At 38.5% G+C, this 11483-nt stretch overlaps 1 protein-coding gene across 1 annotated transcript; it reads right to left on the bottom strand.

The window, feature by feature from the left end:
* Nucleotides 1–2140: 2140 nt before the first annotated feature.
* LOC104592082 (GATA transcription factor 12) lies at nucleotides 2141–4035 on the bottom strand. The gene is made up of 2 exons (XM_010251250.3): nucleotides 3579–4035; nucleotides 2141–3168 (listed from the first exon to the last, which is right to left on the bottom strand). The coding sequence occupies exons 1-2, from the start codon at nucleotides 3888–3890 to the stop codon at nucleotides 2473–2475; spliced, it is 1008 nt and encodes a 335-aa protein (XP_010249552.1). The 5' UTR covers nucleotides 3891–4035; the 3' UTR covers nucleotides 2141–2472.
* Between the last annotated feature and the right edge of the window lie 7448 nt (nucleotides 4036–11483).

Genomic DNA, 11483 nt, shown 5'->3' with positions numbered 1-11483 from the left:
TATGGAGCGGGTAAAATGTTTCTTATTAGATAAAATAGAAAACCAGGTGGACCCGTTGGATAACTAGCCCGATTAGATAACAAGGCTGCATTCGACTTCGACATGCTTTCACGGAATTAGTTCTGATACACTTTTCAGTTTGCCTATGATACGATGGTTGAGATGGTCCGTTGGATCAAAAGAATGCACAAAAATTGCTGGATCCAATTCCTGTTTGGGGCTCAAAATACAGTCTGACAAAGGGGTTTTTATTGTTCAGTCGACCTCTAAAAATCTTAGCTCCACTTTCACCGTACAGGTGGGATAAATCCTGACCTGGGATGAATCCTGACCATGAATAATATCAAATCTATGGACAGGATGTGGTTTATAGGGGGTTATTAATAGATTAGGAGGGGAATGTAATTATAGATTTTTGAGGTTGAGTGTGATCTAAAAATTATTTTTTTGAAACTCAAAAATCTTACATAAAAAAGTTTTTTTTAAAGCTTAAAACTCATTTATTGGCGTAGAGTTTTTAACCCAAAAGGAACAAGGAAAGCCTGGGGAGCCCTCGCTGAAAGATGGCGTCCTCCAACCTACACTAAATGAGGAAAGGGTTAAGGAGAGGCAGGTGAGAGGACGGAGCGAATGGCAAGTGGGTTAGAGGCTGTAGAGGTTGGAGAATGTTGTTGCTTCGACGTCGTTAAATCATATGTAGTTAGGTACGTACATTTTGGCATCAGGAATGCAATTTGCATGCTACTGTCTGCACTCTGCAGATAGGATAAGACCCTAGGGGTCATATCATTGCAGTCATTGCAGTTGGAAAGTAGAGCTTTATTACACTTTACTTTGCCCTGACAGCATCACCAGTTTTCCTTCAAGAATGAGACATGAGACTATGAGAGACGTCATTCCTCCTTCCCCTCACCCACCCAGGATCCTTATATATATGGGTACCCGTTTCATTGCTTTCATTATTATTATTATGCAAGTCATAATGGCATATGATGACATGTTTAACTGTCATACATGATACATGGATGTGTGCATGCATGAGTGTTGTATCATCACTACTCCATCAGTTCGCAAAATTATAATAAGTTAAAAACCGAACGGCATTTCATGTAAATGCTGGTGGAGGAGCATGTGATCGATCACCGCAGTATTCGCTTTCATCTGACGAAATTATACAAGTAAACAATAAACAATAAAAACAAATAAAATAAAAGAATTAAATGGAGATGTAGGCTTTCAGTAAAGAATATTGGGTAATCGAGTCAATCAATCAATCACCGAGGCAGGGGAAGGACTATTAATTTAATTAAAGAATGGGAAGAGGGCCCTATGGATTAGCGATGTCTAGGATCACGCCGACAGTCATATCGGATTTGGACTACGTACCCCCCCATGTGCCCGGCTTAATAACATATGCATGGCACCCCTCACCCCTCACCCCCTCCCACCCACGTGTGGGCCCCCGTCTTCTACTCATTTCCGTGCAAAAGATACTAACGTTTACCGGATTTCAATAAAGGTGTAGCCGTAACAGAAAACGATGTACATATTCCTTCAAGCTATCACCATTTCCGTGCAAAAGATACTAACGTTTACCGGAATTAGTTCTTTGGTTACGTGCCAATGTGTACATATTCCTTCAAGCTATCACCATTATTATTACAACAACAACAATAAGGGAAGCGACGGGTCCATTTCATCATACTACTACTCCACATGCATCTCAATCTGGATCGTCCAAACAGTGGGCCCCCGTGTAGAACGACCTTGAAGTTTCAACACCAGTGGTATTCCGGAAAAATCCATCTGGGTCATATTCCAATCAAGCTGGTTTCGGGTCCAAGACGTACAATATGCTTTCTTCAAGTGGGCAAGCTGTGCTGAGAAAGAGCCCATGAGCTTACAGTTTACTAAACGCCAATTTTAACCAAGGAAGGTACAAAGAGAGGCTACACTCCTAAACAAACAGGTTTCTGATTGGACATTTCTTCTGAATCTGCCCTGAATAGGAATAGTTATAGAGGAGTAAGAGACTTTATAAAACGCCATATTTAATTTCCCTATGATTTTCTTTCTTATACTACCTATAAGTATAACAAGTATAAATTTCTCCAAGTAAAGAAGAACTAATAAAAAACGCTAAAAAAATAAAAAACAATTCTTTAAAATGGAAAAAAAAAATGTTGCGGAATTTGTCGAAATCGGCCGAAATGGGCCAAAAAATGATAAAGAGAACCAAGAAATTACAGTCCAGCAGCATATTTGAATGATCTTCCTTCTCCCTCCAATTTCTTTTTTTTTCTTAGTAAATTTGCGGTAGAAAAAAAGAGCCTACGAAGTTTAAAAGTTAGGAAGAAAATCAGAACTCTTACAACGAGGAAAATTAGAAAATTACGGAAATTCTCTAGAGAATCTCGTCTGCTAAAACCGTCGGAGCTCCACAAGAGTAAGTTGACTAAACCATGCTCGCAATCAGATTAACTGCCTGAAATCGGGCCCGGCATGATGATGGATCAAGTAATCCTCCCCGCTGGATACGTCGAAAACTGGGTTAGCGTGCAAGAATTGTTGCTGCTGAGCCCTCTGCAACTCCTTCTGCCGTCGAAGCTCCATGACTTTTCTGTGGGAATTCGAGTGTTTCGTGAGCACAAATGTGGGGCTCGCTGCGGGACGGTACTCCGGTACGAGTCGCCCGGACTTGTAGCGGACCCCGCATGCATTGCAAAGCGTCTTTGGGCCCATGGGCCCCGTCCGCCACTGCGGAGTCTTGTCGGTGGCACAATGCAGGCACTTCCTGCCCTCCCCATTGCCACTTGCATTATCCGAACTTTCCCTCTTCTTTGGTGCCCCCTTAGTAGTTTTCTTGCCGGAGTTTGATGCGACGTCAGATTCCGATGAGGATGTCGTCGGTGACAGTACGAGCAGTCGCGAAGACCAGTCGCAGGGAGCAGCTCGAGAACGCTTGCTTCTCGCTTTCCCGGGAACTGAAATCTCCGGCCGAAACATCGGATTGTTTCTGTTGTTCTCTGGCTGGAATTCTCGAGTTTCGGACACCTCGTCGGTGCGCGCTTTCATCCCTGAAATCAGTTGCAGCTTCTGCAAGTCCTCGCTCGAGAACGATTCCTCCACGAAATTCGAAAGCCATTCGAGCTCAGCTAAGTCGTCGTACTGTAAAGCAATTTCAAAATATTAAAACTAAATCCAACCAAATGCTTCTAATTCTCGAAAAATTTGAATGGAGACGCGTTTTTAAATTGTTAAAGCATCGGTTTGTCGTAAAACAAACAAACTTAATTGCAGCCATTAAAACTTGAAAAACATCGTGAAAGCTCATTAAAATTCTTAACACATTATCGGACAAAAATCTTCCTTAATTTTCATTCATAGAGTTCTCAGGAGAAGAAAAAAAAATTGAGTTGAAACCATGCCAATTTGCACAGGTTTCTTTTTATCGACCTTTTAAATAGTTTTCTGAAAATGTTTATCCTACGAGAAAATGGCGATCAAGGAATCAGTACCAGAGTACCAGGAAAAAGAAAAAGAGAAAATACGGCTTGGCATTTCAAATTCAAAATTACCGGCACACAGAGGTCTCCGGAGAATTGAGCATCAGGAAAACTCCTGCAACCAAAGTCGCCGGAAAAATGCGGGTCAGAACCTGAAAATGAGGAATTGCAGCTATCAAGGACAGTGACGGTCGACGAGTCAGTTGAATTTCCCGTAATGTCGAACGTCCCGTCGGTGATGACGGCGTCTTCATTGGAGAAGTCTAGGAGGTCGTCGATAATGAAATGGTCACCGGGCTTAGGATCAGAATGACGTTTTTCAGGCGTGAATTGAGGATTTCCCGGACGGTAGTAGCCGCCATGGAAGAATTCCGGTGCTTCCATTGATGTCGTTTAGGGCAAATTTAGGGTTTGTTTCCGCTTTCCGGTAGGAGTGAGCGTAAGAGAAGGAAAGAGGAGAGAGACAGAGAGAGTGGGGGAGAGATGGGAGAGTAGGGTTTATTTGTGTTTGAAGCTGACAGGCAGACAGCTAAATTGAGGATTTTGACGAGTAAAAAGAAGCAACCAGAAAAAAAAATGTTAAAAAAAAACAATTAAAGCATCTTTACCTGCCTTGAAAATTAAATAAATTTCAGGTGCCAAAGTTTTTCAACCCATCCTTGCTTTCCTGATAATTACGCTAATACCCTCCTTTGCCACAACAAGTTAACTGTTTCTTGCATCCATGTAGTAACCGGAAAACATGAAACCTTTCAAGCATTCTTTTGTGACAGTTCTCTTCAAGACAAGGCTCATTCCTGAATGTCTTTATTGCCCCGGTTAACTCTCCTAAAATCGTAATATTTACAGGGAAGTCGTTGGCCTTTTTAGTCTATTTCCCATGCAAGGGCAATTCCGACACTCATAAAATACGTTAAGTGGGTAGACGGTTTCTGCATCGGTAGTGCATGGGCGTGAGGGTAGATATGTAATTCACAGGAATAAATTCGTGACTAAATCAAGTAGAATTAATTAAAATTATAATAAATTAAGTGTTCAATTCAACTCCTTAGGAACCGATCTAGCAGGTTTGTCGCTGTGACTCGTGCAATAGCGTCCAAGTTTACAGCCGGATTCCTCTGCTTTATTTTTTCCTCGGGAATTGCGTTATTTTTTTCTCTTTTCTTTTTTGCCTCTCTGAAATTTTCCTTTTTTATATTAATTTTCTACCCTTATTTTGCCCTTTATTAAATTCTTAACCCACGTTTAAGCACGACGGTTACAGCTCAACTAGATCACATCGACGTTTCTTAGCCAACCATGTGTAATTCTATCATAAGCCCTGCCAGTTCGGTCTTCGCTTTTCACCTTCTCCTCGCCACGTAGGAGAGAGAACGGGTCTATGGTTGGATATCGGCTTCTTTTCCACGTGGCAAATGAGAGCTGTTCCATATGGGGCCCAGTCTGAACTCTACCAATCCCGAGGTGAATCGACGTTGGGGAACGTGATAAGACGCGTACAACGTTATCTACCGGTTTAGGCTCTTCAGTCCTTTGGGATGGTTTTCTATTTTTTTTTTTTTCTTTTACTTTTTTTTACTTTTATGCTTGAATTAAAAGGAAAGACTGAAAAAGAGAGGGCACCGGGGTCGTTGCTTGGCGTGGAGTTTTATTTTTATCAGAGGTTTTTGTTCTTTTCATAATATTTTAATAATTTATTTTGGTCTTGTGGGGCCTCCATAGCACGTGATAGAGCTGGAGGAGGTGTCAGCGGCCATGTGAGTGCTACGCTCGTGTCAAAAGCCAATAGTGACGGTGGTCAATGCCACGTGGCGAGTATCATTAGAGTAGCACTGTTATCCTTGTTGCTTCCCGCACGTGCTCTAACCTTTAATGCTTACGTTAACGTGATTGCACGTGCCTCCATGTCACGTGCGTCTCAAGCACGTCACGTGCATTTCTTGTGTGAGTTGTGACATATCATATCCTAAACAAGGTACCTTTTTTTTTGGTCGATGATTTGCCAAACAATGGGCCATTTGCTTTCGTGGTAGTCACACTCGCTTGTCACCAAACCTTTTCTAAGTGGGAGGTCCTACTGCTGAAATCACACAAGTGAGGATTAAAGAGGTCCTTAAATCATAGGACAGAACTTAAAACAACTTTACGCTTTATCTCCTCTATGTGCACAAAAATCCCCATTTAGGCATTTAAATTTGATCGTTTTGTAGTTTGAATACCTTAGACTTAGGTTATGTTTGGTAAATTGTACCAATGTTGTTTTCTCATGCAATGGCCACGGCTTGGAATTCAGTAAAGTTGTTTAGGGTTTTATGCACATTTTATATTGACATTTGGTGTTAATTAGGTGTCACACAGGCAAAAAGATGAAGAATATTATTCCCATTATTGCATGAAATGTCGAAACAATGTTTTCTCGAGAGTAGTTCTCACATAACCCAAGACAATTAGGCCCCGTTTGGCATCACTTCTTCGAAATGGGATGAAAAAACCCCTTTGCCAATTTGATTCATTAGAGTGAAAAAAATCGGATTCTCTGAATGAGAATTCTCGTTCGAATTCATTTTTGTGATGCCCTTTAAAAAATGAACACGTGTTACTAGAGTCACACGTGATAGTGAGGGTACAATGGTAATTGCAAACATCTTTAGCCTAAAACCCTTGTTCTCTTCACATTTTGCCTTGCATCTTCTTGCAAGTTGCAATGGCTCTCTCCATCCCTCTCTAGTGCGTCGACATCATCTTCCTCATACTCTATCTCAAATATTATTTCAACCATATTTGTTTTCTCCACATCATCTTCCTCATACGACATCTTATTGCAAGTTGCAACGACTATCTCCATTGTTTTTTTTTCTTTTCTTCTCAGTCTGAGAATCCTTTTAGTCGTTCTTTCTCCACTGGTCATCTCCAGCACCGTCGTCACTCTCTCAATTCACATGTATGAAACTCTTGATCCTAATAAATTATATTGTTGGTGCATGGGCTTGTTATAGATGCATCTACAAAATGATAAATTGATTGTTTGATTCTCTCTATTTCGTTCTCTCTTGATCATAAAGAATTGATTGTTGCTCACAGATTGTTGCTCACGGATGGTGATGTTGTATGTAGCAGTTAAAAACTTTTTTAGTTCAAGTCCTTGTATTGTGTCCTGTAATTTGTTCTTTTCTTTTCTTTTTTCTTTTTTATTTTTTGGGGTACCAGATCCAGTAATCTATCTTAACTTGTATGGAAATCTGACAAAGAACATGTCAACCTAAGACTTTTTTTACCCATCTCTCATTCCAATAGTTTTGGAATGCAGGAAATTTCTCCCTCTATATTAATATAAATTTGTCTTGTATGTTGCTGATAAAAAATAAAAAACAATATAGAAGAGGTGAATAACGATTCTGAGAAGTTGTTTCTTGATGTTTATACAAGCATGTAATGGTTCTCCAGAAAATGATCTAATAAGGAAGGACTTGGGCTCTATGAAGAAATGAAACGTAAGTGGACTCTTCCTATTGTTTATACTTACAAATTGATGATCGATGCATATTACTAGGAATATATTTTGTATAAAGTTTTTGGATTGTATTGGTGAAAAAATAAGGATTTTGAATGATTTGGTAAAAAAATACAAGAGAGATATTGCATATAAGGATTTTGAATGATTTGGTAAAATTCAGCTTCAATAAACCTTTCAGAAGTTAGAACCAGATGGGCCTGCTGAATCTCTTGGTCAGACCGGGAGGGGAGGGGATCATCTCAGTTACCATCTATCCAATTGCCATGACTGATGACCTAATGGGTGGGTATTAATTACTTCTTCAAAATTTATTCAACTAGTTATTAATTGATCTCTCTCTCTCACACACACACACATAATTCATGTCAACCTGGATGGGTAATGAAAGTTTTGAATCATATAACCCAACTGACTGAATGATCTCAATTCTCAACCATACTATGATGAATTCTATGTCTTTTTTTTATTCTTCAATCCCATATCCTAAACGGCTCAATCATAAGAAGAAAACAAGAAAGATTAGGATTCAAAATTACTAGATAGCAGTCCTACTTCCATGTTTTGGAATTATGAGTGCTAATAAGTAGGTCCAATATCCTTTTAAACTTATTCAGAATTAGGATTCAAAATTACTAGGTAGCAAACTACTTGTCATTGTACCTTCTTGGTTTCTCGGGGTACCTCAATAGCTGCTGCAAGGTTATTAGAGGTCCGGCTTAACATACATGATGTAAATATTGTTAGAACATAATTATTTAACAAAAGCTTTTACACAGTAATGAACACAACCAAAGATGCCTTGGGGGGAGAAGTAAAGATATTCTGAAATATATTGTTCTCCTTTGTTTCCCATCAAATCAGTTGCCTTTAGACAAGCTTTTAAACTCATAGACAAGCTTCAAGTTTCATTTTTAACATTGGGAACATTTTGTTTAACAATGTATACCATGGATATTTTCTTATCAATATTGTAGTAGAAATAGATGGCATCTTCTCAAAGGGTAAGCAAGTGGCTACAATTGAGAGTAGGGAGGCCAGGCACATAAAGATCGAAAAATGGACAATTAGAGATGAAATGGCTTTCATTGAGTTGATGGCAGAGCAAGTTAAGAAGGGAACTAGAACCACTACCACATTTAGCAAGGTTGGTTGGGTAGAGATCAGGAAGGAGCTTTTGAAAAGGACTGGAAATGATTACACATATCTCTAATTCAAAAACAAGTTCAACAAGTTAAACACAGTATATGGGGATTTTAAAGCATTACTGACCTAAACTGGATTTGGTTATGATTATTTGTAATTAAGGTTATTGTGATTGTGGATCCCAAGAGAATCCAGGTGCCAGGAATTTTCGACGTAATGGGTGTTCACTATGGCCTGAACTAAGAGATATATATGGAGATACCACTGCCACTGGTGATGCGGCCTTTTCCAACTTTCAGGATGATGAAGTTGCAGATGTGGTTGTTAGTGGAGAGAGTTCATTTGATGGAGTTGTTGGCCTTGATAGTGTGCCACTAACACTTGCAGAAGTGATGGATGCAAGCCTTCCTAGGTTTACTAATGCTTTGAACAAAGACAAAGAAGAAATGGTTGGTGCTCATAGTAAGAAGGCAGGTACTTCGAAGGATCGTAAGCGAAAGAATTCTAGTAGTAAGTTGTTTGTGGAGGCTTGCAGAGCAATTACCGAAAACTCTAGAATGAGGTCATCATCCATCACAACTGGTGCTTCATCGGCTTCAGATCCTTTCTCAATCAGCAAATGTGTGGAAATCATAACTACTATGCAAGGCATGAACAGGAAGAAGTTAAGGAAATTAGCATCCCTAATGCAAGACTGTAGATGGAGAGAGATATTCATCAAACTACCTAATGAGATGAGGAGATGGTTGTTAATATGAATCCACATAATGCTAATGATGATGACTGGGATGGTATTTGTTTTGATTTCATGGCTCTTGGAATGTTACATGAATATTACTTGAAATATATGGTAAAAGAACCAAAAGGCACAAACATAGATAGGGGATCAAGATACTTGTGTGAGGTTCTTTAAGGACACCATGGGAGGTGCCAAGATGTTTTCTGAATGGATACACATGTGTTTAAAAATTTGTGTAGGACTCTTAGAGTGAGAGGATTATTAAAAGATTTGAAGTTTGAGAGTGTGGAGGAGCAAGTAGGTATTTTTTTCAACTATAATGTGTCACAACCAATCAAATAGAATGGTTGCAAAATTTTGGCAACATTCTAGGGAGATGATCCATTGACACTTCATGACAGTTTTAAAGGCAATTGTTGTGTTAGGGCAGATATCATTTGCCCACCACCTACATGGGACATTCTTGTGGAGATTAACTCAAACCCATATTATAACCATATTTCAAGGTATTTGTATTGTCATTGCACCTATATTCAAAGGTATTTCTATTGTCATTAAGGTGCACTAAATTCTGGTGTTTATATTTTTTTTTTAGGATTGTGTCAGTGCCCTTGATGGCACCCATATCAGTGTCTCTATTTCTGCAGACAAGCAAATACCATATCATGGTAGAAAAATTACAACTACTCAAAATGTGATGTGTGTACGTAGTTTTGACATGCACTTCACGTTTGTTTATGCTAGGTGGGAAGGATTTTTAATGATTCTAGGGTATTCTCTAAGGCATTAAATAGGCTAGGGGTTGGCTTCCCTGCCCACCTCCTAATAAGTTCCATACAATTTTATATAATATAATGTGTGTTAAATTGGTAAGTGTTAATGGTGTTTATTGGAATACAGGTAAATACTACTTGATAGATTCTAGATATGCTAGTTTTCTAGGATTCTTGTCACCTGTACACGGCGAACGATACCATCTATCCGATTTCAAGCAAACAAGGCGACCAAGGGATGCACAAGAGAAATTTAATCAAGTACATTCCTCCCTTCGTACTGTAATTGAACGATGTTTTGGAGTTTTGGAAACGAGATTCCCAATTTTGAAACAAATGCCATCATTTTCTATCAATACACAATGCCAGATTGTGATCACAAGTTGTACTATACATAACTTTATAAGAAGCGAAATCATGAATAACAATCACTCTGACGATTTGTTTGATACAATTGGAGATGAAAATGTTGAAGTAGATGATGATAGTGACGAGGATAATAATGATGGTGGAGGCAATGGACAAAATGATGAGTTGGAAGATATGACTGTAGTTAGACGTAACATTGCTAACCAGTTAGCACTAGATTATGGGTATCAACAAATATAAAATGTTTTTGGGTTTAGTGTTAAGTCCATCATGAAGTCAAAAACTCTTGTTTGAATTTTCTATTTGTTGTAATTTAAAACTTATATATATATATATATATATACTTTTTTTTGCAAATCATATGCCTGTGTTCATGTATACATAAATTCTTTTGAAGACAAACAAGGTAAAATACAAGGACCAATTTGTTCATGTGGGAGAGGAAGAATGTTGTAATTGATGGCCAAGGCTGAAAGAAACTATGGTCGTTAGTTTTACAAATGCCCATCTAGAGTAGTATTGTTATGCTTACGTTGAACCAATGGTATTTATTAGTGAGATATGTATTGATTATAGCATATTTCACATGTAGGCACATCGAAATGATTTCAGTTGGGTTAATCAATATATGCCTAAAGAATAAGTCATCGTACACGATGAAGTGCAACAAACCAGCCTCCATGGAGGAATCGGATTTTTGTAATCACTGCGTGCGAATGTTGCATGATTATGACTTGTTGGGCATTTTTTTATTAATCATATGTATCATTTTAATTTTAAAATTAAATGTGTGAACACGTGAACCTCTCTCCTTTTTTTCTTATATGTATTTGACAATGATGTAAACGTAATAGAGTATAGGGTAATTCCATTTGAACTTATATTTATTAAAGTTTGCATCATTTTGTCTATCAAAGAATTGATTCAAAGAAATTGGTTGCTGCCAAACGTGATTCTATTTATGAGAAACAAGAATCGGATGATTGTGCCAATTAGGACTACAGTGATTCTCAGGATGAAATTTCTTAGAATTCATCATTTTCAAAAAGGATTTTGAGAATGAGATTCTCTAGAGTGATGCCAAACGGGGCCTTAAATCAATTTGAAAATGTTCAACCAAACAGAGAAAAAGTGAAAAGGAAAACAAAACACGTGCATAGCTTTGACATGCTAATGAAACAACTATAATACCAAACACCTACTTAGTGGTCACGATTTGATGTTGTCGGGACTGTCCTAGGTGCTACTGTACAAACAATCAAGGGTGCAAGTCACGGAGGTAGGTTGGTTGGGTTCGGGTCTATGTCCAACGCTAAGGATATATTAAATTGGCAACATAGCTATAGCCCAAAATCTAATACCTACAGTTATTTTGTTTTTTCAAGATAAACAAGAATATGATACCACCTAATAACTAAAGGACCTCGGGACACTAGGGG

The sequence above is a fragment of the Nelumbo nucifera genome, chromosome 8, assembly GCF_055504915.1.
Source record: "Nelumbo nucifera cultivar China Antique chromosome 8, China Antique-T2T, whole genome shotgun sequence".
Lineage (NCBI taxonomy): Eukaryota > Viridiplantae > Streptophyta > Magnoliopsida > Proteales > Nelumbonaceae > Nelumbo > Nelumbo nucifera.
Note: the sequence above shows the minus strand (reverse complement) of the source record. Positions and strands in the feature narration are given on the sequence as shown.

Bases quoted from the DNA above. Each gene is read 5' to 3' on its own strand.
- LOC104592082 (XM_010251250.3), bottom strand. From the start codon at position 3,890: ATGGAAGCACCGGAATTCTTCCATGGCGGCTACTACCGTCCGGGAAAT. The intron at 3,169-3,578 runs GTAATTTTGAAT...ATTGCTTTACAG, and splicing joins CCGGAGACCTCTGTGTGCCG to TACGACGACTTAGCTGAGCT.